Source organism: Symphalangus syndactylus, chromosome 18 (assembly GCF_028878055.3).
Source record: "Symphalangus syndactylus isolate Jambi chromosome 18, NHGRI_mSymSyn1-v2.1_pri, whole genome shotgun sequence".
Classification (NCBI taxonomy): Eukaryota; Metazoa; Chordata; class Mammalia; order Primates; family Hylobatidae; genus Symphalangus; species Symphalangus syndactylus.
Genome location: NC_072440.2, coordinates 18,380,699 through 18,408,033, shown reverse-complemented (window position 1 = coordinate 18,408,033; position 27,335 = coordinate 18,380,699). Strand labels below are relative to the sequence as shown.

General features: G+C 53.6%; 3 protein-coding genes and 1 non-coding gene across 7 annotated transcripts in view; 3 read left to right on the top strand and 1 right to left on the bottom strand.

The window, feature by feature from the left end:
* The window catches only part of ZC3H7B (zinc finger CCCH-type containing 7B), a 55,416-nt gene extending 49,495 nt beyond the window's left edge, over window positions 1-5,921 (top strand). For all 4 annotated transcript variants that reach the window (XM_063622903.1, XM_055253041.2, XM_063622904.1 and 1 more), the window contains 6 exons: window positions 1,296-1,429; window positions 1,584-1,689; window positions 1,781-1,889; window positions 2,168-2,301; window positions 2,470-2,633; window positions 3,002-5,921. In XM_063622903.1, coding sequence (XP_063478973.1) covers window positions 1,296-1,429; window positions 1,584-1,689; window positions 1,781-1,889; window positions 2,168-2,301; window positions 2,470-2,633; window positions 3,002-3,254 — 900 coding nt within the window. In that variant the 3' untranslated portion in view covers window positions 3,255-5,921. The remainder of the gene's footprint in view (window positions 1-1,295; window positions 1,430-1,583; window positions 1,690-1,780; window positions 1,890-2,167; window positions 2,302-2,469; window positions 2,634-3,001) is intronic.
* Window positions 5,922-13,939: 8,018 nt separating this feature from the next.
* TEF (TEF transcription factor, PAR bZIP family member) overlaps window positions 13,940-27,335 on the top strand; it is a 31,929-nt gene continuing 18,533 nt past the window's right edge. The window contains exon 1 of the mRNA XM_055253079.2: window positions 13,940-14,080. Coding sequence (XP_055109054.1) covers window positions 14,014-14,080 — 67 coding nt within the window. The 5' untranslated portion in view covers window positions 13,940-14,013. The remainder of the gene's footprint in view (window positions 14,081-27,335) is intronic.
* LOC129468479 (uncharacterized) lies at window positions 15,546-17,312 on the top strand. The gene is given in 3 exon segments (XM_063623995.1): window positions 15,546-15,678; window positions 16,340-16,488; window positions 16,490-17,312. Coding segments are annotated over 3 exon segments (645 nt in total). The 3' UTR covers window positions 16,853-17,312.
* On the bottom strand, window positions 23,713-23,819 carry LOC129468779 (U6 spliceosomal RNA). The gene has a single exon (XR_008652839.1). It is a non-coding gene; the product is annotated as a U6 spliceosomal RNA (small nuclear RNA).

The window sequence follows — 27,335 nt, the reverse complement described above, 5'->3', positions numbered from 1 at the left end:
TGGCTAAGCCACCACACCCTCGGTGCCCCCTTTCTCTCGCCTGGGAAATGGTAATAGTGCCTTCCTCTCATGCTTCTTATGAGAATCGAGGGGAACTCCCAGAAATCAGTAGCCACATGGGTGCACTTCTTGCCTGCTCTAGTGCAGGCCATCCCACTCATAAAGGCATGACCTCACCTTATTATCAGGGTCATACATGTGTTATTCTGGGGCTGAGCAGCCCACGAGTTGTCCAGCGCCAGGCCAGGGGTCAGTCAGCAATGAGGACAGCTCCTTCCTGCTCCAGGGCCGACCCTGGGCAGGGCAATGCTGGGGACACAGGGGAGTAGGCCACAGCTTCTGCGGGCGAGTTCCTATGGCAGGAGGATCATGCCCAGCAGCGTGGAAGAGCAAGGGGTGACCCTGCACTCGAGGCTCCTGGGAAGACAGGGAGGCTCGAGGTTACATGAGGGAGAGGGGACAGCTGGTGCATTCACAGAACAGCAGGCTGGCCAACGTAGCCAGCTGAGGGGGTTCAAGGTGGCGGGAGACAAGGCTGAGTGAGCATTTTTCCTACCTCTGGCCCCCAACCCTGTCCCGGGGTGCAGAAGAGCAGGCCAAAGGCTGGGGCGTAGGACAGAGAAGGAACGTGGTGGGTGGGGCCTTAGAGACCAGCAAGGCCTTGCCCTGGAGGGAGGGCCAGAGACCAGGGCCACTCAGATGCCTGTCCCACCTCCCAAGGCTGACTCTTGCCACCACCACCCCACCCCCGCCGGGGCGGCTTCCCATCTCCTGGACCCCCCGCTCTACAGGTTCGGCACTCATAGCCGGGTGAGTCAGTCAACAGGAGCAGTTTAGAGACTGTGGGAGCTCACAGAATGGACAGCTGCAGCTTAGGAGAGCTCCGGGGCAGGCTTCCCACAGGAGATGCACTTGAGCTGAGTTTTGAAGGACAGTTTCTAGAACAGGCTGGATGAAGAATGGAGGAAGGGCAGTGGGAACAGCCTGTACAAAGGCAGGGAGGTGTGGCGGAACAGAGCTTTGCCCTGGGAAATGCAGCATCCACAAAGCAGGCCTCCCAGGGAGTTGGGCGAGGCAGGGACCAGCCACAGAGGGTGGAAAGAGGAGCCCTGTTCCAGGCCTGGCTCCCCTGGGAAGCCCTTGGGCCTGCAGTTGGGAGGTCACTGCCTGCCAGGAAGACCTGGGAGCAGACCAGCTTATTCCAAGGCTCTCCCGGAGGCCACCTGTGTGGAGACCCCAAGGCCTCAGGCCTGGTGCCTGCAGCTTCACCAACCCCCCTCCCCATCCCCACACAGGGTGCCCCGAGGACACATGGGCCCAGCACCTTTGACCTGCAGATGAAGTTTGTATGTGGCCAGTGCTGGAGGAACGGGCAAGTGGTGGAGCCCGACAAGGACCTCAAGTACTGTAGTGCCAAGGCCCGGCACTGGTAAGTGGGATGCCAGGTGGAGGCTCAGGTGGGATGGGGCCACCCTACCACCACAGGTGTGGAGGCCAACTGAGAGAGGCCAGGGCTCTCCACAGAGGTCACATAGCACACAGGCTGTGCCCTGACCTCTCCCCAACCCTGCTGTTTCCTGGAGCTGGACCAAGGAGCGGCGGGTCCTTCTGGTGATGTCCAAGGCCAAGAGGAAATGGGTGTCAGTGAGGCCACTGCCGTCCATTCGCAACTTCCCACAGCAATACGATGTGAGTGCTGGGATGGGGGGCTGGGGGTCCCCAAGGAGGCAGCGATGCTTTCCAGCGGGACTCAGAGGATCTCCCCACGCCCACCCCACAGCTCTGCATCCATGCACAGAACGGCCGCAAGTGCCAATATGTGGGAAACTGCTCCTTCGCACACAGCCCGGAGGAGAGGGACATGTGGACCTTCATGAAGGAGAACAAGAGTGAGTGGGCAGACGGGGCGGGCGGGCCCTCCCCCGGTGTCTCTTCAGTGCTGAACGTCTCTACTCACCAGCGGGCCCAAGAGCGTCTGCTGCACCCCTTTGCTGCCTGCCCTTCTCCACCTACCCCAGGCCGGGCCCTCTCTGAGGCCAGGTCCTGAGGCCAAGCGGCCCATCAGCAGGACTTGGGACACCCACGGCTCCCAAATCAAGTGGGGACCATGGGGCAGAATGGATGGAGAAGCCCCTCAGCAGGTGCCCTGTCCCTGTCCCCTGCCCAGTCCTGGACATGCAGCAGACCTACGACATGTGGCTGAAAAAACACAACCCAGGGAAGCCTGGGGAAGGGACCCCCATCAGTTCTCGGGAAGGGGAGAAGCAGATCCAGATGCCCACAGACTACGCAGACATCATGGTAACACCCCTGCCCTGCATGCTCGGGGCTGTGGTCGGGGCTGTGGTCTGAGCCTCACCTGGTAGGGGCAGCCTGGAGGGCCCAGCCGGCCAGCGCTCAGTTTCTCCAAGGGAGGTGGTCCGGGCAGAGGTGTTGGGGAGCAGGCACCCATGATGGCTGTGCTCCCAGATGGGCTACCACTGCTGGCTCTGCGGCAAGAACAGCAACAGCAAGAAGCAGTGGCAGCAGCACATCCAGTCCGAGAAGCACAAGGAGAAGGTCTTCACGTCCGACAGTGACACCAGCGGCTGGGCCTTCCGCTTCCCCATGGGCGAGTTCCGGCTCTGCGACAGGTGCTCCTGGGAGGGCAGGGCCTGGTGGGACATGGGGTGGCCCAAGGAGATGGAGTCTGTGGCCAGCTCTGGCTCCTCTTGGCCTGGAAGTGGTTTGCAGGGAGTGGTGAGGCTTGGCTGTGCCTGCAGCCATGGGGGTGGTGGGGAAGGGTGGATTGGAGGGCTGGGCTCAGACCTATCCATACCTTTAATTTGCAGCTGTGGGGCAGATCCCAGAGAGGGAAAGGACACCCAAGTTTTCCCTGAGCTGGGACCCAGCTGCCCAGGGAAAGGCTTGTCTTGGGGGAGGTCAAGTGGCTGCCCCCAGATTGATAGCCTGGGGTGGGAAGGGCACAGAGCTTGGGCAGTGAGCCTCCTGCCACCCACAGGCTCCAGAAGGGCAAAGCCTGCCCAGATGGGGACAAGTGCCGCTGCGCCCATGGACAGGAGGAGCTCAATGAGTGGCTGGACCGGCGCGAGGTGCTGAAGCAGAAGCTGGCCAAGGCTCGCAAGGACATGCTGCTGTGCCCACGGGATGACGACTTTGGCAAATACAACTTCCTGCTGCAAGAGGACGGGGACCCTGCCGGTGCCACCCCAGAAGCCCCTGCTGCTGCTGCCGCTGCCACCACTGGGGAGTAGGGCCAGGTGTTGGCCGTGGGCGAAGTCCTGGGGTCAGGGGGTGGGGTGGGGCCAGAAGGCCTGATAGAAGGGTCAGGGCAGGCCAGGGGGCTGGGGGGCCGCCCTCATCAGGCAGCCCCCAGCCCCCTGAGGCCCCATCCATCTTCTCCCCACCACTGCCCCACTGTGCGTACCCAGGCGCACGTGCTGCAGCCCCCAGAGGCCCCGCTGAAACCTGGGCTGCCCTTTCCCAACTCCCACGGCTCTCCTAGTTGAGGAGGGAGGGGCCTGGCTGACCCCTCCAGCTTCAGCCTCCAGCTTTAACTTCTGTCTGCTCCTAATGGGGGCCCAAAGCTCAGGGCTGGGGAGCCTGGGGTCCCCACTTGAATCTGCAGCAGGGGGGTCCTTCTCCCTGGCCCGTCCTCATCTCACCCCCTCCCCCTGGGGGCAAATCAGGACACAACAGAGGGCGGAGGCCCCATTAGCTTTAAAATGTAGCCCCAGGATGGAGCTGGGCACACTGTGCTGGTCACTTACCCTCTGGGGCCTCAGCTTCCCCTCCGGAAGGCTGGGAGGAGCTGGGCTAGATGATCTTTGGAGCTTAAGGAGTCCCGGCCCTTTCTCGGATGCCACCACCTGAACCCTGCTCCCTCAGGGGCCAGTGAAAATAGACTATAGGTCCTCAGAGCCTTCAGAGATGATCCAGCCCAAACCCCATTTTGCAGAGAGGAAAACTGAGGCCTAGAAGGGAGGAGTGGTCCGCCCAGGGTCCCAGCACAAGGCAGAGCTGGGATGAAAACAGGGCTGAAAAGACTCGGCCAATTATTGGCTGAGCCCACGGTCCCCTCAGCAGGGATGTGATGGTCTCTGAATCGGTATGCAGCTGGGGTCCCAGGCAGCCCTGCCTGGGGGCTGGGGAAGGGAGGCCCAGAGGAGGGCTGGCTATGTGAGCACCCCATGAAGGGACTGCCTTCCAAGGGGCGCCCAAGGATGGTCCCTTTGGGTGCAGCAGCAGAGGTCGCCTCCCGACATGCGCTCTGGGGAAAGGTGGCAGAGGGCAGGACACCATGAGCTCAGGATGTGTGCGAGGTGTGGGAGGTAGGAAGGGTGAGGGTCTGGGGGATGTGGAGAAAAGGGAGGCTTGACCCCGGGCACCATGGGCCACTCCAGGATGGGACACCGCCCCTCTTTCTTGGGGACCCAGTATGTCCTCTTCTCTAGACCCAGACATACAGTTATAACCGTCTGTCCTAGCCCCTCCCTGATCCCTGGCCCTACCCGCTGTCTGGGACTCCAGTGGACCCCCCGCCCCTGCCCCCACTCACCAAGGCCTCTCTCGTCCCTCTCGTCTGACATGTCTGTGTGCACCCCCCTCCTCTCCACCCTACCCTCCATGGGCAGATCCACCCTCCCCTGGTTCCCCAGACATTCCAGAATGCCCCACACCATTGGCACAGGAGTGGGGCAGCCCCAGAAGGAACCAGGGATTAGGCTGTAGGGGGGTGAGAAGGAGAGAAGGGACCACCCCATTCTTCTCAGCGTGCTGACACAGTGACGGGCTGCCCAGGGCTGGAGGGGACGCTGTTCCTCCCGCCGCCACTGCCCAACCTTTCCTGATAATCGTGGCATGCACTCTTTCCTCTTCCCTGCCCCACCCCCTGCCCCACCCCCTGCCCCCAGCAGGCCAGCACTGCAGAGTTTGGGTGCTGGTGGTGTGGCTGTAGGGGAGGGGAGACCACACCCAAGGTGGGGGCTGTGGCCATGTGTGGCCGTGATGTCGATGATACTCGTTTTCCCTGATCCGTGGTGTTGCAGTCTGTTGTCACCAGCCTTGTTTCTAGTGTGTATATATGTCGCCCCCGTGATGCATATATACACAGGTATTAAATATATCGCTCTATATAATATTATATACGTGTGTGGTATCCAAGGAATCACTTTTATGAGGGCTAAAGATAAAGAATTTGGCCAGAAAATGCAGCCATCCTTGTGTGATTAGGAGGGTTTCAGGGGCCACTGGACTATTTGCAAGGTGACAGGGATTGGAGCCATGGCTCAGAGGTGATTCGGGCAGCCAGGGGCAGGAGCCACCCTCCCCAGGCCCAACTCTGCTAGCTTCCCAGACCACCCCCATCAAGTGCGGAGAGAGTGGGAGTGCTCAGGGAAAGAAGGTGATTTGTATTTGTCTCCCTGCTGAAAGGAACAGGATTCAAGTCCAGAGTTTTCATCTTCAGCCTGTGATCTGTCCAGGGACTTTGGGATCTGGGGCTCCCTGGGCTGGCCAGAGCTGGAGCCCCCACAGGGTAAGGAAGAGAGAGTGGGAGGTAGAGTATGATGGGGAGGAGGGACAGGAAGACCCTTTTAATGATGAAGGTAACTATTTCAGTTGTGAGCCTTCTAGGGCCCCAGGCTGGGAGGCTCAGAGGGCTGAATCTGGGGCCTGTGTTCCCCCTGGCAGGCAGGGACAAGATGGCATGGCAAGCATGGGGGCAGGGTGGGTGGGGAGGGATGCTGCATTTCTCAGCTGGGCAGTAATCAATTTAATGGTCCTTTAAAGTGTCTGTGTATTAAAAATTTAAGAATACCACACTTTAATATTAAATATTCATAAGGTCTAGTATCTTGATAATAATGTAGATGTTTTAATAACAATTTTTGTCCTTCTTAAAATAAAATGAAAGAAACTTGCTTCCTTTAGCCTTTGTTCTAGAAAATAAACTTGTGCATTTTGACCTCTGTCCCCAAGATGTCGCTCCTGTTCCACCCCACCTGGCACTTATATCCAGGGGCCTTAGCTGCTCTGTCCTCATGGGACAGGCCTGGCCAGTACTAGCTACTCTGAGGAATGCTAAGCATTCCGAGGGGTAAGGGGCAGGTCTGTGTCCCTATGTACACACGGAGGCCAGCTGACCCTGGCTCCGGCAGCATCTCACTGGCAGCGACACGCTGCCACTTGCCACCCTTCCCTGGCTCACTGCAGCTTGCCTGCTCTCAGCCTTCCACGTGGGGCTGCCAGTGGTGCCCACACTTCCCTACACTTACGCTGCAGTGTGTGCCCAGCTGGGTTCCAGGACCCACCTCTGCCCTTTCTGGAGGTGGCTATTCCAGGAAGGCAGGGGGCCATGCCTCGCCTATGATGCTGAGTGTGATCCCGACTGCAACCCTGGCTTCTGTGAACCCAAAGGAGACTGAAGTCACATGGGTCCAGTTTCCTCATCTTTAAAAGGAGCTGGTGGGGGGCCGGGCACAGTGGCTCACGCCTGTAATCCCAGCACTTTGGGAGGCCGAGGTGGGTGGATCACCTGAAGTCAGGAGTTTGAGACCAGCCTGGCCAACATGGTGAAAACCTGTCTCTACTAAAAATACAAAAATTAACCGGGCATGGTGGCGCATGCCTGTAATCCCAGCTACTTGGGAGGTTGAGGCAGGAGAATCGCTTGAACTCGGGAGGCGGAGGTTGCAGTGAGCTGAGATTGGGCCACTGCATTCCGGCCTGAGTGACAGAGCGAGACTCCGTCTCAGAAATAAATAAATTAAAGGAGCTGATATATTAGATCTGGAGTTCTCAGGGGCTCAGTCTGCTGGGGTGGGAGGTACTTTGTCAAATCTTTTGGATTGTGCATGGCTGCAGGTGATAGAGGGGGTCCCATAGGGAGGGACTGCTCATGTCCAAGAGCAAGCTGTCACCAGACAGCTTTTTTTTTCCTTTTCTTTTTTTTTTTTTTTTGAGACAGTCTCACTCTGTCACCCAGGCTGGAGTGCAGTAGCACGATCTTGGCTCACTGCAACCTTCGCCTCCCAGGTTAAAGTGATTCTCCTGCCTCAGCCTCTTCAGTAGCTGGGACTACAGGCTCCCGCCACCATGCCCAGCTAATTTTTGTATTTTTGGTAGAGACAAGGTTTCACCATGTTGGCCATGCTGGTCTCGAACTCCTGACCTCAAGTGATCCACCCGCCGCCTTGGCCTCCCAAAGTGCTGGGATTACAGGCATGAGCCACCGTGCCCGGCTTCCCAGACAGCTTTAAACTGCAGTGTGGAGTGGACCAGGACAGCGGTTCGAGACCAGAGAATTGCCTGAAGACAGGGAGTCATTTGGGCCAGGTGTGCAGTAGACGCTCAGATGCTTGATAAATGATGGCGCGAGGAACAAAAGCAGCCAGCTTTACTGAGCATCTTGTTTGCAGCAGGTACTGTGCAGCTAGTACATCCGTCCCTCACAGCAACCGTGGAAGTTCGCTGTCCACGTTTATAGCCCAGAGAGTTTCAGCGAAGGTTCCAAGGACCCTCAGGAAGGAGGCAGAAAAAAGATCGAGAACTACTGGAAACTGGTTATTGGCAAACGTCCCTTCCGCCCTGACATTCTGGAATTCACAGCACCTCTGGATGTGTTGTGAAAAACCGAAGTGGCGTGGCAAGGCAGAGTTCCCAGAAGAAAAATACAGACTCATGCTTAGGCTGGAGAGATCGCGTGCCTGCATCAAGACCTTCCCTGGGTGACTCACTCCTGTAATCCTGCCTTGGGAGATCAAGGCAGGAGGATCATTTGAGGCCAGGAGCTTGAGACTAGCCTGAGCAACAGTAAAACCGTATCTCTACAAAAAAAAAAAAAAAAAAAGTAAAATTAGCTGGGCATGGTGGTCCACACCTGTGGTCCTAGCTACTTGGGAGGCTGAGGTGGAAGGCTGGCTTGAGCCCAGGAGGTTGAGGCTGCAGTGAGTCATGATCACACCACTGCACTCCAGCCTGGGAGAGCAAGATCCTGTCTCAAAAAAATAAAAATAAATAATAAAGGAACAATTAAAGAATAAGACAAGCAGAGGCTGGGCTCAGTGGCTCACTCCTGTAATCCCAGCACTTTGGGAGGCGGAGGAGGGTGGACGAGGTCAGGAGTTTGAGACCAGCTTGGCCAACATAGTGAAACCCCGTCCCTACTAAAAATACAAAAATTAGCTGGGTGTGGTGGCACACGCGTGTAATCCCAGCTACTCGGGAGGCTGAGGTGCGCGAACCGCTTGAACCTGGGAGGCAGAGGTTGCAGTGAGCTGAGACCATGCCATTGCACTCCAGCCTGGGTGACAGAGTAAGATTCTGTCTCAAAAAAAAAAAAAAAAAAAAAAGCAGGACTTCAATAAACCTAGTGGAATAAGATTGTATATTCTCGTCAATTCCCTTAAATTCTCTTCTGGTCCTCACATGGCTCAGATTGGTAAACATCAACTGAGCACCCACTCCATCCCAGATCCAGGGGATACAGGATTACTTAAGAAACTGCTTCCCCTTCAGGTCAGTCAGTGCTAAAGGAGACCGACTTAATAGAAGATTGCAGAATGATGCGATGGGGGTGATGGGGGGAGACACTCAGGGTACCGGGGAGGTACCTCATCCAGGCTCAGGAGCCAGGGAGGACTTCCTGGAGGAGGTGAAACTGGAATTGAAGCTTCAAAGATTCATCATTGTAATCCATGTCACTTACTGTTCTCCATCTTTCTTTCTCTCTTAATTTTTATTTCACATGTGCAGTTCCATGCACCCGTGTCACCTGGATATTTATGGTCAGTAGCTGATATTCATCCTATCGATGAGTCAGAGCTGGCTTCAGCAGCTCCCAGTTACTGAACGCAGCCCCGTGTCTGGTCTTCAGCCCTGTGAGTAGGGGCCTCAGTGAGCACAACCAACACAGTGCACCAGCTGCCTCAGCTCTACACCTCTCTACAGAAAGCCCTTGACAGTTCTGCAAATAATTGCATCCATCTATCCCCACACCTGGGAGCCCTTTGCAGCCTCCTAAACCCCCAGTCCTCAGAAAAACGCAGCTGGAGCCACTGAACCTGCTCAATTGATGATTGGTAAGATTATGCCAGCCTCTTCTGGCACCTTCGTTTCGAGCCTAGAAGTAAATATATATGCGCTGCTGGTCAAGGAGAGGATGAGGCACAGGGAACGTTTTTTTTTTTTTTTTTGAGACGGAGTCTTGCTCTTGTGCCCAGGCTAGAGTGCAGTGGCGTGATCTCGGCTCACTGCAAGCTCTGCCTCCCGGAGTTCACGCCATTCTCCTGCCTCAGCCTCCCAAGTAGCTGGGATTACAGGCGCCCGCCACCATACTAAGCTAATTTTTGTGTTTTTGGTAGAGACAGCGTTTCACTATGTTGGCCAGGCTGGTCAAGAATTCCTGACCTCAGGTGATCCACCCACCTTGGTCTCCCAAAGTGCTGGGATTACAGGAGCCACCATGCCTGGCTGAGAACATATTCTTGATAAAGTTCTCCCTCAGCCCGGCCTCTCAGCTGCACAAGGTGTTAGATGTTCTTAGGGAGCCACTGTGACTCTGACTCCAGACTTCTGTCTGGGATTACAGCTCCCCTACAAGGAGACATAGCTGTAGACACAAAGAACACCGTGTTCTGGCCGGGCGCGGTGGTTCACGCCTGTAATCCCAGCACTCTGGGAGGCTGAGGCGGGCAGATCATGAGGTCAGGAGATTGAGACCATCCTGGTTAGCACGGTGAAACCCCATCTCTACTAAAAATACAAAAAATTAGCCGGGCGTGGTGGCGGGCGCCTGTAGTCCCAGCTACTCAGGAGGCTGAGGCAGGAGAATGGCGTGAACCCGGGAGGCGGAGCCTGCAGTGAGCCGAGATCACGCCACTGCACTCCATCCAGCCTGGGTGACAGAGCGAGACTCCATCTCAAAAAAAAAAAAAAAAAAAGAAAACACCATGTTCCTAGTGAACTGGGGGTAAATACAGTTGATGAAAAGTCAAGCGCAGGGCATGGGAATGGGCTCAGTGGCATTGATAAGGACACCAACAGACCTCAGACCGTCTGCAGTGGAAAGCAGATCCCTGAGCTAGGAAGTCCAAGCAGTGCAGACAATCCCAACACTCCCAGCATACGGCCCCCGTCTGAAGGTCTCTAGGTATGTATGCGGCCTTCCCTTCCCACTACCTCTGGCCTCCCTGGCTGCCTGGCCCAGCAACCCACTGGTGTGGTCCCTGTCTGACCTTGGGGATGCTGCCAGCTGGACACTGTTGAGTGCCGACTGGGGGCTGCCAACATGGACTCCCAGTGGTGTAAAAGTTCTCTAAGGATAGGGAGTTGCCCGGCTGGGTATGTTATTAACTTTGAATTCCTCACAGGGCTTAGGCTGGTGCCAGGTATGTGATAAGCACTCATTCATGGTCTGAGAGGCTTAGGACATTCGCACATTAAAATGAGCCTGCAGAAGCCAGGTACGGTGGCTCACGCCTGTAATCCCAGTGCTTTGGGAGGCTGAGGCGGGTGGATCACCTGAGGTCAAGAGTTCAAGATCAGACTGACCAACACGGAGAAACCCCGTCTCTATTAAAAATACAAAATTAGCCAGGCACAGTGGTGCATGCCTGTAATCCCAGCTACTTGGGAGGCTGAGGCAGGAGAATTGCTTGAACCTGGGAGGCAGAGGCTGCGGTGAGCCGAGATCGTGCCATTGCACTCCAGCCTGGGCAATAAGAGCAAAACTCTGCCTCAGAAAAAAAAAAAAAAAGAAAGAAGAAAGAGCCTGCAGAGAGCTCACAGGAATGAATCTCTCCAAGAGAAAAATGTCTTGCAGCAGGTGGGTATGTTTGAGAAACACAGGGTGCTTCCTATTCCTTTTGAGGTCGTACCGATGGACACCTGCCCACTCCACCTTTGTGATAAGCGGTCTTACACTCGAGAATTCTTGGGCCAAGGAATGGTGAATGCGGCAGCCCAGCCTGAGTCTGCCCCTGGCTGCAAATCACAGGTCAGCTGGGGGCCTGCACACCAGGCCCACTTTCACCCTTACCCTCACCCCCGGGGTCACAGAGCAAAGAGCACTGGCCAGGGCTCTGGCTGGAAACAGAGCAGTAAGGGGGTCTCTCCTTTGTAGTTACAAGACACTCTCTGCTGGTCAAAACATACAACTCTGCAAAATTAAATGTTGTGTGTGTGTGTGTGTCATAAATATATACATATGTATGCTTACTTTTGCAAAAAGAAACACTGGGGAATGGGAAAGAGGGACAGGGATAGAAAGGACATTTCTAAAGTATACTTCCTTGAGGCTGGGCACAGTGCCTCACACCTGTAATCCCAGCACTTTGGGAAGCCAAGGAGGGCAGATCACCTGAGGTCAGGAGTTTGAGACCAGCCTGGCCAAAGATGCGAAACCCTGCCTCTACTAATAATACAAAAATCAGCTGGGCGTAATGGTGTGTGCCTGTAATTCCAGCTACTCAGGAGGCTGAGGCAGAAGCCTGGTAGGCAGAGGTTGCAGTGAGCTGAGATCCCGCTACTGTACTGCAGCCCGGGCAACAGAATGAAACTGTGTGTCTAAATAAACAAATAAATAAACAAACCTTATCGGAGGTTTTGAGCTTTGAACCACGTACTGTTTTTTTGTATTCAAAAGTTAAAGTTAGGCCGGGCGCGGTGGCTCAAGCCTGTAATCCCAGCACTTTGGGAGGCCGAGGTGGGCGGATCACGAGGTCAGGAGATCGAGACCATCCTGGCTAACACGGTGAAACCCTGTCTCTACTAAAAATACAAAAAATTAGTCGGGCGTGTTGGCGGGCGCCTGTAGTCCCAGCTCCTCGGGAGGCTGAGGCAGGAGAATGGCCTGAACCCAGGAGGCGGAGCTTGCAGTGAGCCGAGATCGCGCCACTGCACTCCAGCCTGGGTGACACAGCAAGACTCCGTCTCAAAAAAAAAAAAAAAAAAAAAAAAAAAAAAAAAAAAAAGTTAAAGTTAATTTTTAATTAATTTGGGAAAGAGCGGCCGGGCGCGGTGGCTCACGCTTGTAATCCCAGCACTTTGGGAGGCCGAGGCGGGCGGATCATGAGGTCAGGAGATCGAGACCACGGTGAAACCCCGTCTCTACCAAAAAAATACAAAAAATTAGCCGGGCGTGGTGGCGGGCGCCTGTAGTCCCAGCTACTCGGAGAGGCTGAGACAGGAGAATGGTGTGAACCCGGGAGGCGGAGCTTGCAGTGAGCCGAGATTGCGCCACTGCACTCCAGCCTGGGCGACAGAGCGAGACTCTGTCTCAAAAAAAAAAAAAAAAAATTTCGGAAAGAGCATAATTTGGGGAGGGTCATTAGGGAGGGAAGGAGGGTAATCAGAGGATAAGCTGGGGTCATTGGGAAAGGAAGAAGCCAGAAGGGGCTCCTGGAGTATTTTTGATTCTGTACAAAATGGAATTTTGGAAAACAAAGGACTGCTTAGAAACCAGCTACAGACAAGGGGCAGTGTTCACACCCGTAATCCCGGGAGTCTGGGGAGGCCAAGACTGGAGGATGGCTTGAACACAGGATTTGAGACCAGCCTGGGCAACAGTGTCTTTATAAAAATAAAAAAAAAAGTCCAGTGTGGTGGCATGCACCTATGGTCCCAGCTACTCGCAAGGATGAGGCAGTGAGCCGTGATCCCACCACTGCACTTCAGCCTGAGCAACAAAGACCCTGCTTCAAAAAAAAAAAAAAAAAAAAAAAAAAAATCAGCTACTATGCAGAAAACCAAATGTTTATTGCAGCCCACCTGGAGCTTCAGAGCCATAGAACTAGAGCTGAACCGCACCTTAGAGGTCACTGCATTCGGTGGTTCGGGAACTGAGACCCAGAGTTGCTGCCAAGCTTGCTCGAGATGCCACAGCAATGTACAGCAGAATAGAGAACCTGGCATCCCCTGGCAATTGTGGCTTTGATGTGATGTTGGTCTGAGGTAGACGGTGACATCCAGAACCTCGGCTTCACCCACACATTCGAGTAACCCAAGGACCACGGGGGCCAGTGTCCTGGTGGGAGGGTATGAGAGGGAACTACAGCAAACAGCCAATTGGCACTTTAAGTCCCCACAATGACTGGGAAGCAGGGATTCCTCATCCAGGACAAGCCTGAAGCAGGCTGGCAGAGCTGCCCCCCTTTCAGTGGTGCCTGGTCTCCTGGCACCTGCCCCTTTTTCCCTCTCCCCTGAAGACCAAAGAACCTGAGGCAGTAGGTTTTATCACTTCCTTTTGGGGAACAGGCTTCAGGCTGTGCAGATGGTATAAAGCTCCAATTATGCATGCCATATGTACACTGGCGTGCTTTGTAGGGTAAGTGTGCGTGGCATAAACACAGCAACAAAACAAGCCACAAACCTTTGAGGCTCACAAGCGCACAGGTGAAGGCATGATGCCCACCCGCGTCCCTGCATCTGCCAACACAGGGTATCTTGTGCTGGGCTGCCTGAGGTGCTGTCCTTGCCTGTCATCCTCCTTTTCTCTTGGAGCCTCAGGTCCCAGCCTGGGATGGTTTCCACTGCGTGCCTGGGCCTCCAGGGCACCTCCATGCCGATGCATGCTTGCTGTGGGTGTGGAGCTTACCGTTCCCACCTGGCAGCCCCAGTTATGGCTCCCAGCCTGGGGAAGAACTTCCCTTTGGAAAGTTAGATAACAGGCTGGGCTCTCTGTCAGAGGATTGGCGCGACAGCTCCACGTGCTGCAGCTGGCGCAGGGCCAGGCCCGCCCTGCCAAGCAGCGGGAAGGGAAGGCCTGGCTGCAGCCGGAGCTGGCAGGTGGCCGAGCTGGGGGTGGACGGGCGGGCCGGGACTGGTGCTGGCCATTGGCTGCCTCAAGGCTCCCACCCCGCCTGCCTCCCTAGCCTGCGGCTTTGGCCGGCCCCTGACTCTCCAGCTGCCTCTGAACTCCCGGGAGCAAGCACCTCCTGCTGGGCTGTGTGAGCTGGGAGCAAGCACCTCCTGCTGGGCTGTGTGAGCTGCGACTGGTTCTCAGTGGCCCCTGCCATGGACATGCCTGAGGTCCTCAAGTCCCTGCTGGAGCACTCTCTGCCTTGGCCAGAGAAGAGAACAGGTAGGAGCACAGGTGACCTGCACTCATTGGCTGCCCAGGTACTCGAGAGGGCGAGGGGCAGCCACAGGCACAGTGGCAGGACAGGCATCTCCCAGCCAGGGAGGGGCTCAGCAGTGGTGTGCCCTTGGTCTCAGGGTGCAGAGTGTGGAGAGGGGTTCGAGAAGGCATGTGTCACACCGGCTCTGGGACTGTCTCCTAGGCCTGCTGGATTTGGGGAAGCCATGGCCAGTGTGTGGCCACTGACAGGTGCTGTGCTCATGTGGGACCAGGACAGGAGAGGGGGCCCCACTGAAAGAATCTGGCTGGATGCTGACTGCTTATGAAGCTCCCTCCCCCCGTACGCTGGGGGTGGCAGAGGAGTGGCAGGCACTGTGGATTTGGGCAGCAGGAGCCTGGGTCTGAAGTAAAGGCTTTCCTTGGTGCGCCTGCTGCAGCTCCCGCTTGCCGGAGGGCTGAACTCATGGATGGGATGGAAGCTGTTATGTAACAGGACCACAAGGCTCGAAGCCCTGCGTTCCTAGGATACCACAGGCAAAACACGCGCAAGGGAGGAGAGGAGGGCGTGGACTGAGGAGCAGACCTGGTGGCCAGCACCAGGTGTCTCCCAAGTCCTGCCTGGGAACCCCATGGCCAGATTAGTTTGGGGGAGAATACTGACAAATCTCTCTCCAAATCTATTCTGCTCCCAGAAGTCAGGGGTCACCCCCAGGTCCCCAGGGCTCCAACTCCTCCTTGCCCAGCTGGCCTTTGCTGCCTGAGTCTGACTTGGGCACCTGGGGTGTCCTCTCAGGGGACCTTTCTCAGGCCTCCCTCTCATCCTGCTGTGCCAGCATCTGCTACCTAGCATCATCAGGTGGCCCTGGTTGTCCCTGCAGGACTTCCTTCCACAGAACGCTCTCACCCCACTCTCAAACCAGAGCCAGGAGACAGATCCCACAGCCCCCGGCCTCCCTTCACCCCTCTGGAACCGGGTGTGGGTTTGCTTGTGCTAAACCAGGAAAGGAGGGTCAGCAGGTTCTGTTCCTAGGGAGACATTGCCCGAACGGGGAAGGAGGTACTGGGAGCTTAGGGCAGGGGCTCTGGAGCTCTCGCACGCAGCTCTGGGCTCAGGCCCCTCCGACCACACCCCATGCTGTCAAATGGTGGGACAGTCCAGGCCACCCTCTGAGATGAGTGTCACAGAAGGCGCTCCTGTGGCCTCCTAGCACTGGGGACACCAGTTGCTCACCAGGAGAAGCCCACCTCCTCAGCGAAGCCCTCTGCAACTCAGCCCGAGGGATCTGCCCCCATTTGGAGTCCACACCCACAAACAAGCCACAGCTGACTTTTTGGCATCTCTGAGTGGCTTGTGTGGGTGGGCAGAGCTGAACACATGTCCAAAAGCTAAGGTAGAGGGTCCCTTCCTTGGTCCAGGAACCCAGGAAGGGTGGTGCAGCCCCTCCTGGCTCCCCTGAAGTGTCCCAAGATGCCCCCCAGAACACACATGCAGGGCGAGGCTGCCAGCGGGGCATGGAGGAATCTCAGGGGCGACTCGGGGCACTGCTCCTCAGATGAGGATAACAAGGCCTTTGAAGTGTGGCAGCAGCTGCCAGTCTCTGGCTCCCAGCTGGTCTGCAGAGCCCTGCAATAGCCGAAAAGTCCCCCTCCCTCACTGTGGATGAGGGAAGTCGGCCTGGCACATAGGGGACCGCCCAAGGTTTCAGGCAGAGCTTTGCCGAGCACTGGCAAGCTGTGGCCAAGAATTAGTTAGTCCAGCATGGCTGGGCAGGTCCAAGGGGTGTGGGCCACTCTTGGGTCACCTCCTGTCACTTCACGTGGCATCTCACTGAGAGTGAGAAGCATGAGGTCCCACAGGACCGACAGATGCCTGCAGCCAACTGCTAGATAAAATGAGGGGAAGAGGGTTGAAGAGCCACAGGGGTCACAATGACCGCAGCACATTACTGCCCCCTAATCTGCAATCAGTTTCCCAAAGCTGCCCGAATCTCCAGACCATTTATAAACAGAAATGTCTACCTGAAAAGCAATAGACCCTGTTGAGAAGAGGGCATATCCACCACACAGAATGATACAGAATTACTTGCCATCAGGGACCATGTACTTAAGCAGTTGTTGAAGTGGCTTCTCTTCCATCTGCCACTGCTCTGACTTTGGGTGTGAATGGGAGAAAGACAACAGAGGCCAGGTGCTACAGAAAACAGGGATGCCCTCAGGCCCACGTGCCCTTGCTTTGGTGGACTTCCTGCTGCTCCCGTCCAGTGGAACGGGGCAGTTATCTCTTTGGAGGACTGTTTACAAACTCCCCATTTTCTCTTGTTTCTCCTGCCCAATGGCTGTGCTTCAGCACGCATTTAGGTCATGTGCAGAGCGTATCTCGCCTCCAGTGGGAGGGAAGTGTATAGGAAAGCCATACGGAGTGTGAGAAACTCCAGGTGTGCTCTCCCCATGCTCTCCGCTCCATGCAGCCTCTCACTCCACTTTCTTTTATTTTTTCTTTCCTTTTTTTTTTTTTTTTGAGACAGAGTCTTGCTCTATCACCAGGCTGGAGTGCAGTGGTGCGATCTCGGCTCACTGCAACCTCCGCCTCCTGGGTTCAAGCAATTCTCCTGCCTCAGCCACCTGAGTAGCTGGGACTACAGGCACCCACCACCATGCCAGGCTAATTTTTGTATTTTTAGTAGAGATGGGGTTTCACCATGTTGGCCAGGATGGTCTTTATCTCTTGACCTCATGATCCGGCTGCCTCGGCCTCCCAAAGTGCTGGGATTATAGGTGTGAGTCACTGCGCCCGGCCTTTTTTTTTTTTTTTTTTTTTTGAGACAGTGTCTCACTCTGTTCCCCGGCTGGAGTGCAGTGGTACAACGTCAGCTCACTGCAACCTCCACCTCCCATGTTCAAGCAATTCTCCTGCCTCAGTCTCCTGAGTAGCTAGGATTACAGGCAACTGCCACCATGCCCGGCTAATTTTTGTATTTTTAGTAGAGACAGGTTTCACCATGTTGGCCAGGCTGGTCTCGAACTCCTGACCTCCAGTGATCCAGCTGCCTCAGCCTCCCAAAGTCCTGGGATTACAGGTGTGAGCCACTGCACCCGGCCTCATTCTGTTTTCTAGTTCAATGATGCCCCTTGAAACCCAGACTTGGGGTCTCTCTCCCTCGTGCTGCCCCTGGGCCTCCCAGCCCAGCCCGTGTAGACCTTGCCTCTTTCCTGTCCCTGGATAAACAGACTTTCTCCACCAGAGCTGATCAGCTCCCAGACTCCCTTGGCTTTCAGCGACAATGGCTGCTTGGTGGCCTTCACTCTAGGCCATGAGTTCAAACAATTTCCCTTTTGGCAGAGAAATCCATTTCCAGCAAAAGGGTGGGTCTGTAGCCAAGCACTGACTCAGTTTCCCCTCTATGTCCCTGGGCCCTAAATCCTGAAAACCACTCTTCCTGTCTTCACTCCCACCCTGTCTCCCAAGGATCCTTTTCCAAGAGTTGATTCTGTTCCAGACTGCTCATTCCAGCTCTCACGTCCTTCTCTTCCAGCTTCTGGAAAGACACTGTGTCTCTAAATCATATGATTAGCATTTTATACCCTATCCTTCCCTCTCCCATGGGGCCTTGGCCATGCTTAGAGACACCTCCTCCCATTTTCTTGCTATCTCCGGTCACTCAGGCCTCCGTTTCAAGGAGTTGTGAAGCCAGAACATACACCTCAAAGGCTGAACAAGGCCTTTGCTTTGGGCTAGGCAGGCGGCATCCCCACGTAGGGGCACTCCTGATCTAGAATCCTTTCTAGGCAAGGCAGTGTGGCCTTGGGAAGAGAGCAGGGGGCTTACGATCAGAGTCAGTACACGAATCCTAATTCTATAACCCACTGGTTGGGACTTGCCCCCCTCTCTATCTCCAGACTTTAAAAAGCGGAAAAGAATATCTGTGTCACGAGCTTGTTGCCGAGATTAAGTAAGTTATCCCATGTGAAAGTGTCTGCAAACCGTGAGATGCTGTGCTGGTTTTTTCTGTGAAAGGCAAACAGCAGCATGGCCTGGCATCGTGCGCCTTCCACCTACATCCCATTTGCAACCTGACCCTCATTCCCTTCTTTCCACCTGCCTTTGAAGAACTGGATGTTACAAGTTGGTGTGTACCCACACACACACACACGGCTGTCTCCTTGGAAACACGTGCTAAGGCTCCTAGAGGCATGGTGCCATCTGCCCTGTACCTAACGGGGATAGCCCCATTTCATAGCAGGCAGGATCTCAGCAGGACTTGCTGGGGCAGAGGCAGGGGTACAGGAGGGGGCCTTGGTGTCATCCTCTTGGTGGACTGAGGGAAATGAGCCCAGAGGGTGGACTCGGTGCAGCCTGGGCTCTCCCGAGCTTGGCCTAAGTAAAGGGCCCTGTGTTTGCCTCCATGCACAGCCTGGGAACCAGAGCAAAACTGAGAAATCGAGGAGTTTGCTTTCAGGGATGAGGATGGGGAGACGGCCTTCTATGTGCTGGATATGCTAGCTCATTTAATCCTCACTACCTCTTTCTAAATGGTATATTTCCCCTGTTCTTCTCGTGAGAAAATGAACTCAGAGACACTGGCTACCCTCAGGGCCAGTCTCTCTCTTCTTCCTTCCCACCCTAGGCACCCAGAGCCTTCTTCTCTACCTGCCCCCCACCCCACCCCTTCAGAGAAATGTGAGAAACTCATTCTTACCAAGTGCCAGGCATTGACGCCATGTGGAGGAGTGATCCTTCCAGATGGCTAGGCTGCTGCAGGACAGGCTCCTGACTTGACAGCCACTGTCTCCTGAGCGTGTGCCAGGACTGTATTGTGTGCTCCTATGTCACTATCTGTGCAATGGCTCTGCAAGGAAGGTATGATCATCCACTCTACGAATAAGGACATCGACGCTCAGAGAGAGGGAAGGCCATACAGTTGTTGAAGGATTCAAACCCAGTTCCTCCTGACACCAGGCTCGTGTCTACCCATAGGGTGGGTTCCCTGGGCTCTGAAACGATGTCTCGGGCGGTAGCTCTTCGTCACCCAGCCACTCATCATGTGCTTCCAGAGCATTTGCTATGCTTGGGGAGCCCGGGGTGAATGAAACCAACTCTACTCTTGCTCCCCTGGTGTTTGGATTCTAGAGGGGAGACACAATCCTCTGTGTTTAGGCAGGAGGCGGTGGTCGTCGGGACCAGCCTATCCCAGGGAGAGGCATTTGAACTGAGGCCTGGAGGCCTGGAGGGTGAGGAAGAGCCAGCTACCCGAGGAACTTTCAGGCTGTGGGAAGAGCACCTGCAAAGGCCCTTCCTGGGACAGGAAAGACAAAACGGGTCTGAGGAATAAAAGGCCACCATGGGTGCAGAAAGCAAGCAAGGGGAAGAGGAGTACGAGGTGAGGCTGGAGAGACCCGAAGGGTGAGCGCCTGCAGAGCCTTGACAGTCATAAAGAGGAGTGACGCTCTCATCTCCCTGTCTGTAAGGACCCCCCACACGCACTATTCTTGGGGAAGTGGCTGGTGGGGAGAAATGAGGTATCCCCAGAACAACCCAAGCAGGAATTACAGTAGAGTTAACTTTAACCGAGCACATGCTATAGGCCAGGTGGGGTCCTAGCACTGTGCCTGAATGGACTCCTTTACTTCGGACACCAAGGTACAGAGAGGTTCAACAATTTGTCCAAGGTCACCAAGAAATACAGTTAACCCTTGAATACCACGGGGATTAGGAATGCTGCCCCGCCACGCAGTAGAAAATCTGCATATAATTTTTGACTCCCCAAAAGCTTAACCACTAATAGCTTATTATTGATGGGAAGCCTTACAGATAACATCAACAGTCGATGAACATATATTTTGCATGCTGTATGTATTATATACTGTATTTTTCTTTTTTTTTTTTTTTTTTTGAGACGGAGTCTCGCTCTTTCACCCAGGCTGGAGTGCAGTGGCGTGATCTCGGCTCACTACAGGCTCCGCCTCCCGGGGTTCACGCCATTCTCCTGCCTCAGCCTCCCGCATAGCTGGGACTACAGGCGCCTGCCACCGCGCCCGGCTAATTTTTTGTATCTTTAGTAGAGATGGGGTTTCACCGTGTTAGCCAGGATGGTCTCGATCTCCTGACCTTGTGATCCGCCCACCTCGGCCTCCCAAAGTGCTGGGATTACAGGCGTGAGCCACCGCGCCCGGCCTTATATACTGTATTTTTCTTTTTTTTTAGACGTAGTCTCACTCTGTCGCCCAGGCTGGAGTGCAGTGGCATGATCTAGGCTCACTGCAACCTCCGCCTCCCAGGTTCAAGCGATTCTCCTGCCTCAACTTCCCGGGATTACAGGCGCCCACCACCACGCCCGGATAATTTTTGTATTTTTAGTAGAGACGGGGTTTCGCTATCTTGGCCAGGCTGGTCTCGTACTCCTGACCTCGTGATCCACCTGCCTTGGCCTCCCAAAGTGCTGGGATTACAGTCGTGAGTCACCACACCTGGCCTGTTTTTTTTTTTTTGGAGACGGAGTCTCCGTTACCCAGGTTGGAGTGCAATGGTGTGTCCTCGGCTCACTGCAACCTCTGCCTCTGGGGTTCAAGCGATTCTCCCGTCTCAGTCTCCCGAGTAGCTGAGACTACAGGCGCATGCCACCACACCCGGCTAATTTTTGTATTTTTAGTACAGACAGGGTTTCACTATGTTGTCCAGGCTGGTCTGGAACTCCAGACCTCGTGATCTGCCTGCCTCAGCCTCCCAAAGAGCTGGGATTGCAGGCATGAGCCACCGCCCCTGGCCTATATACTGTATTCTTACAACAAAGTAAGCTAGAGAAAAGAAAATGTTATTAAGAAAATCATGGCCGGGCACAGTGGCTCACGCCTATAATCCCAGCACTTTGGGAGGCTGAAGTGGGAGGAGTGCTTGAGCCCAGGAGTTTGAGACTAGCCTGAGCAACACAGTGAGACCCTGTCTCTACAAAAAAAATTAAAAATTAGCTAGGCAAGCCAGGCGTGGTGGCTCACGCCTGTAATCCCAGCACGTTGGGAGGCCGAGGCATGTGGATCACACGGTCAGGAGATTGAGACCATCCTGGCTAACATGATGAAACCCCATCTCTATTGAAAATACAAAAAAAATTAGCCGGGCATGGTGGTGGGTGCCTGTAGTCCCAGCTACTCGGGAGACTGAGGCAGGAGAATGGCGTGAACCCAGGAGTCAGAGCTTGCAGTGAGCCGAGATCACACCACTGCATTCCAGCCTGGGAACTGAGCAAGACTCTGTCTCAAAAAACAAAACAAAACAAAACAAAAAAACAAACAAACAAACAAAAAACAACAAAAATTAGCCAGGCAAGATAGTGCACACCTGAAACCCGAGCTACTCTGGAGGTTGGGGCAGGAGGATTGCTTGAGACCAGCAGTTCAAGGCTGCAGTGAGCTATGACAGCACCACTGCACTCCAGCCTGGGGGACAGAGCAAAACTGTCTCAAAAAAAAAAAAAAAAAAGAAAAGAAAATCATAACAGAATCTTAACTAAGTTGAAGTGGATCATTGTAAAGGTCTTCAGCCTTGTCTCCATATTGACTAGGCTGAGGAAGAGGAGGAGGTGGAGGAAGAAGAGGAGTTGATCTTGTTGTTTCAGGGGTAGCAGAAGTCGAAGGGCAGGCAGGAGAGGCAGGCAAACTTAGTGTAACTTTTGTCGAAAAAAATCCACCAGTAAGTAGACTCATGCAGTCCAAACCCCTGTTGTTCAAGGGCTGACTAAAGTGGAAGCAGGAGTCAGCCCCAGGGGGTCTGGCTCCAGAGCCCCACCTCTGTCCCCCCAGCATGGCTTTCACTGCAGAAACCGTGGCTATCCGGTAGTGGCTTCCGAGACATCACACAGGGCAGAGGTGATGGCTTCTCTCTGGAAAGGGCACTCTTGGCGGAGCTCTCCATTTGCAGACCAAGCCCTGGTAGCGGACACAATGCAAGACAAACAGGAAACTAGCACTTTTGACAGTACTGACGAGGAGGGCAAGAATCAGTAAAGAGCCTCCACCCACCACTTCTCCCCTGGAACACACTGAGACCAAGGAGGGTACAAATCACAGAGCCCAGGCACAGGAATGTGGGCTAAAAAGGAGAGCTGCTGGCAAGGCTTGTGCGGGCAGACTTGCTGAAGGATGGCTCATGTTTGCTGTTCCAGGTTCAATTGTGAATCAAACACAATGCCTGTTATTCGATGTTATTAATGCTCCAAATGCATATCATTTGGCTCTGAAAGGTTTGGTTAACTGTCCTACTAGCACCAAGAACAAAGCAAGCCAACAAATACTTACTGATGGGGCGGGGATTTTTTCAAAAAAGAGAAAAAAGTATATTTTTACTGAGTTATTACCCTGAACAAAGCATCGTGCCCTCCTGCATTTGATTTGCACAAAAGACACAGATAACCAGGCTTTCTTAGAGCTCAATGGAAGAAGCCTTATCACCCTCCTGCTCTCACACGTCCCAGGCCCATGTCCCATTTTCAGTAAGCCAGAAAACAGAGTGGCACTGTTCTACTAGGCGCTGAATATATGGCCAAAGAGATCATTATAGGGTATCTGGCCAAAGGCTCCTGTGTTGGAGTTTTAGCTCCTCTAAACTTCAAGTTTAAGTAAAAATAATCCAAATTGGCAAAATGGCTTAATGAAAATCACTTGTTCTGCATATGCTAAACTGAATGAAGTTTTTGTTCTGTTTTTGTTTTTTTGTTGTTGTTGAGATGGAGTCTCACTCTGTGGCCCAGGCTAAAGTGCAGTGGCGCAATCTCGGCTCACTACAACTTCCGCCTCCCGGGTTCAAGTGATTCTCCTGTCTCAGCCTCCAGAGTAGCTGGGATTACAAGTGCCCACCACCATGCCCAGCTAATTTTCAGAGATGGGGTTTTGCCATGTTGGCCAGGCTGGTCTTGAACTGCTGGCCTTAAGTGAGCCATCCGCCTCGGCCTCCCAAAGTGCTGGGATTACAGGCTTGAGCCACCGTGCCAGGCCTGAACAAAATTTTTAACTTGGGCTAGTTAGCAAGTTTCTGGAACAGTCATGACTAGAATGTACAGCCAGTCGTCCAGCTTTGGAAAATGGACATTTCACATCCAATCTTGTCTGTAGCTTAGACTCTAAACCCACCCTCAGGCCCACAGCCTTGTCCTCACACCCAAAATAATTCTACTCCTGACCCAACACAGCTTGAACGGAAGGGGAAGGGTGAGTACCCACCCACTCCACACTGTACACCGTGCCAGGCGGACACTTGGCATTGCACATCACAGGTCATCCTCACAACCATCCTGTGAGGCGGGCGTATCCATCTCTGTTTCCAAGGGGAAAATAACTGAGGCTTAGACAGGAGAAGTCGCTTGCCCATGGCCATGTGGCTGGGTCAGCAACTGAGGAAGGCCTCCCCACAAAGTCACTGCTGCCCCAGGACCCATGCTTCCCTAAAGAAACCAGTGTGGTTTTGTTTCTGGTTTTGTTTTTTGGAGACAGGGTCTCTCTCTGTCACCCAGGCTGGAGAGCAGTGTAGCACAATCACAGCTCACTGCAGCCTTGATCTCTTCGGCTCAAGCAATCCTCCCACCTCAGCCTCCTGAGTAGCTGGGGCTACAGGCGCACCACCACACTCAGCTAATTTTTTTTTCTTTGAAAAAACAGAATGCTTCACGAATTTGCGTGTCATCCTTGCACAGGTGACATGCGAATCTTCTCTGTATCGTTCCAATTTTAATATTTGTGCTGCTGAGGCGAGTACGTCAGGCTAATTGTTTCCTGTTTATAGAAATGAGGTCTCACTATGTTGCCCAGGCTGGGCCGCTGTTCCACACCATACCTTTATTTTTCTCTCTCTTTTTTCCCCCTGAAAAGCCTCTCTAATCTCTCAGCCTTTAAAGTCTTAATCGTGTAATAACATGTTCTTCTCATGGGGTTTATTTCTTTGTCGGGCTCACAAACTATGGAAATTAGCTAACTACTTCTCCCAACATTTAGTCCTCCACTAAGACGGGGCAAGGTCACACCATTATTCCCACTTTAGTGATAGGAGACAGACGTAGAGAAAGGCTACTGTGGTGGAGAAGGAAGAGGAGAACATGATGGCTCCCAGCTCCAGGATGGCACTGTTTAATGCCCTAAACTGATGTAGCTAACCTCTCACGGCTGGCAATTAAGCACGATAGAGAACGGGTTTGCAATGCTCCTGCAGTATTTGTGACACATCATTTACCCTCTGGTTATCCAGGGGAAAACTCTCTGGGGAGTGTCAGTACATGAACACCAAGTCCTGGAGGCTTAACCTGCTGGTCTCACTTCTCACCAGCGTCACTTGCCTGTTAGGGTAGCTGCTGCAGGCTGGGAGATGAGTGGAGTAGGCATTATTCATTTTGGATAACTACAGCTAAAAAAAGAAAATCTAAATCTTTACTTCCTCTTACTATAGCCCATCTTTCTCACAAACACGTGTTAGAACCTTCACGTTATCATTAATCATCCTCTAATACTTTGAGAATGGGTTTTTCTTCCCAGCAATAATGTCATATTAGCCATTAGACTATATAGATAGGATTCTAAGACATCAAGTCTCCTCATGGCCAAACTAGCAGGTTTTTGAAAGAGCTTCCTATATATATATATATATATATATATATATATATTTTTTTTTTTTTTTTTTCTTTTTTTTTTGAGACAGAGTCTCATTCTATCCCCCAGGCTGGAGTGCAGTGGCACGATCTCGGCTCACTGCAACCTCCGCCTCCCACGTTCAAGCGATTCTGCTGCCTCAGCCTCCCGAGTAGCTGGGATTACAGGCACTCACCACCACGCCCAGCTAATTTTTGCTTTTTTTTTTTGAGACGGAGTCTCGCTCTGTTGCCCAGGCTGGAGTGCAGTGGCACGATCTCGGCTCACTGCAAGCTCCGCCTCCCGGGTTCACGCCATTCTCCTGCCTCAACCTCCCGAGTAGCTGGGACTACAGGTGCCCGCCACCACACCCAGCTAATTTTTTGTATTTTTTAGTAGAGACAGGGTTTCACTGTGTCAGCCAGGATGGTCTCGATCTCCTGATCTTGTGATCCTCCCGCCTCGGCCTCCCAAAGTGCTGGGATTACAGGCCTGAGCCACTGTGCCCAGCTATATTCTTAATAGAGACAGGGTTTCAACATGTTGGCCATGCTGGTCTCGAACTCCTGACCTCAGGTGATTCGCCTGCCTCAGCCTCCCAAAGTGCTGGCATTACATGGGTGAGCCACCACGCCCGGCCCCTGTATTGGTTTAATCAGTTTCCTTGGAATGTCCTTTGTCTAGGTTAGCTTCCCCTAAAGATGTTTAAGTTTTGCCACATACAGAATTCTCACTAACAATTCTACAACACAACAAATTTTCTGTACACGATTTACTATTTTCACTACAGACAGTGACACAGGCACCATACTAACCTCTGGGATAATGGATATGCCAACCAGTTTTAGTAAAATTATGAAAACTACATTTGTTGAAGGTTTGCAACTGTGCGCCTACACAAATTGGCTCACAGAAACCCCGTAAGGTAGGCCAGGCACGGTGGCTCACGCCTGTAATCCCAGCACTTTGGGAGACCCAGGCGGGTGGATCACCTGAGGTCAGGAGTTCGAGACAAGCCTGGCCAATGTGGTGAAACCCGTCTCTACAAAAAACACAAAAAATTAGGCGGGCACGGTGGCGGGCGCTTGTAGTCCCAGCTACTCCGGAGGCTTAGGCAGGAGAATGGCGGGAACCCGGGAGGCAGAGCTTGCAGTGAGCCCAGATCCCGCCATTGCACTCCAGCCTGGGCGACAGAGTGAGACTCCGTCTCGGAAAAAAGAAAAAAAAAAAATTAGCCGTACGTGGTGGTGCACGCCTGTAATCCCAGCTACTCAGGAGGCTGAGGCAGGAGAATCGCTTGAACTCAGGAGGCAGAGGTTGCAGTGAGCCGAGATCCCGCCATTGCACTCCAGCCTGGGCAACAAGGGCGAAACTCCATCACAAAAACAAAAACAAAACAAACAAACAAACAAACAAACAAAACCACCATAAGGTAGAGCCTGCCCTAACTCCATTTGGCATAAAAGGAAAAGAAGCGGGGCGCGGTGGCTCACGCCTGTAATCCCAGCACTTTGGGATGCCGAGGCAGGCAGATCACCTTAAGTCAGGAGTTCGAGACCAGCCTGACCAACATGGAGAAACCCCGTCTCTACTAAAAACACAAAATTAGCCGGGCGTGGTGATGCATGTCTGTAATCCCAACTATTCGGGAGGCTGCAGTAGGAGAATCGCTTGAACCCGGGAGGGGGAGGTTGCGGTGAGCCGAGATCGCGCCATTGCACTCCAGCCTGGGCAACAACAGCAAAACTCCGTCTCAAAAAAAAAAAAAAAAAAGAAAAGGAGGCCTGAAAAGGTAAAGCAATCGAGGCATCAGATTCAGAAAATGACTGAGGTTCAATTAGAGTGGCAGTGAGAGCTTGAATTTTGGAATCAGACCCATCATCCTGTCTCTACCACCACCCAAAGTCCTTAAAATCTCTTGCTTTCCAGGCCTGGTCAGCTACCCAACTTCTTTTTCCTCTTCACCCCCCCCGGCAAAATTATTTATTTTTTTTTTGAGATGGAGTCTCCCTCTGTCGCCCAGGCTTCACTGCAGTGGCGTGATCTCGGCTCCCTGCAACCTCCACCTCCCAGGTTCAAACGATTCTCCTGCCTCAGCTTCCCCAGTAGCTGGGATTACAGGCGCCAGCCACCACGCCTGTCTAATTATTTCTGTACTTACAGTAGTGTCGGAGTTTCGCCCTGTTGGCCAGGCTGGTCTCGAACTCCTGACCTCAGGTGATCTGCCGTCTCGGCCTCCCAAAGTGCCGGGATTACAGGCGTGAGTCACCAAGCCCAGCCCCAGCAAAATTCTGATTGCATCAGCTTCATAACTTTTAGCTGGCTGTGGGTGTTTGGCTCATGCATCTACCCCCTGAACCAAGGACTATCACTATACCGCCCCCTCAACCCCTCCTGCTAGAAGGGCTGGGCCACTGTAGGGATGCTGGATAAACAAGCCAAGCTCTCTGTCTTCGGGAGTTAAGCGGGGAGTCTAATGTTGCCTGGGTTTGCAGCAGAGTCTGATCTGTACTGTAAAGACGTACAAAGTTCTGAGCGCTGTTTAGAAGCAGCTTTACATTTGTGTACCGCTCCACATATTACATTTTTACAGATTTCTGCGGAACTCCCGGGGAGGCTTTATATTTTAAGAGAGGAGGTGGTTCTCCCACAA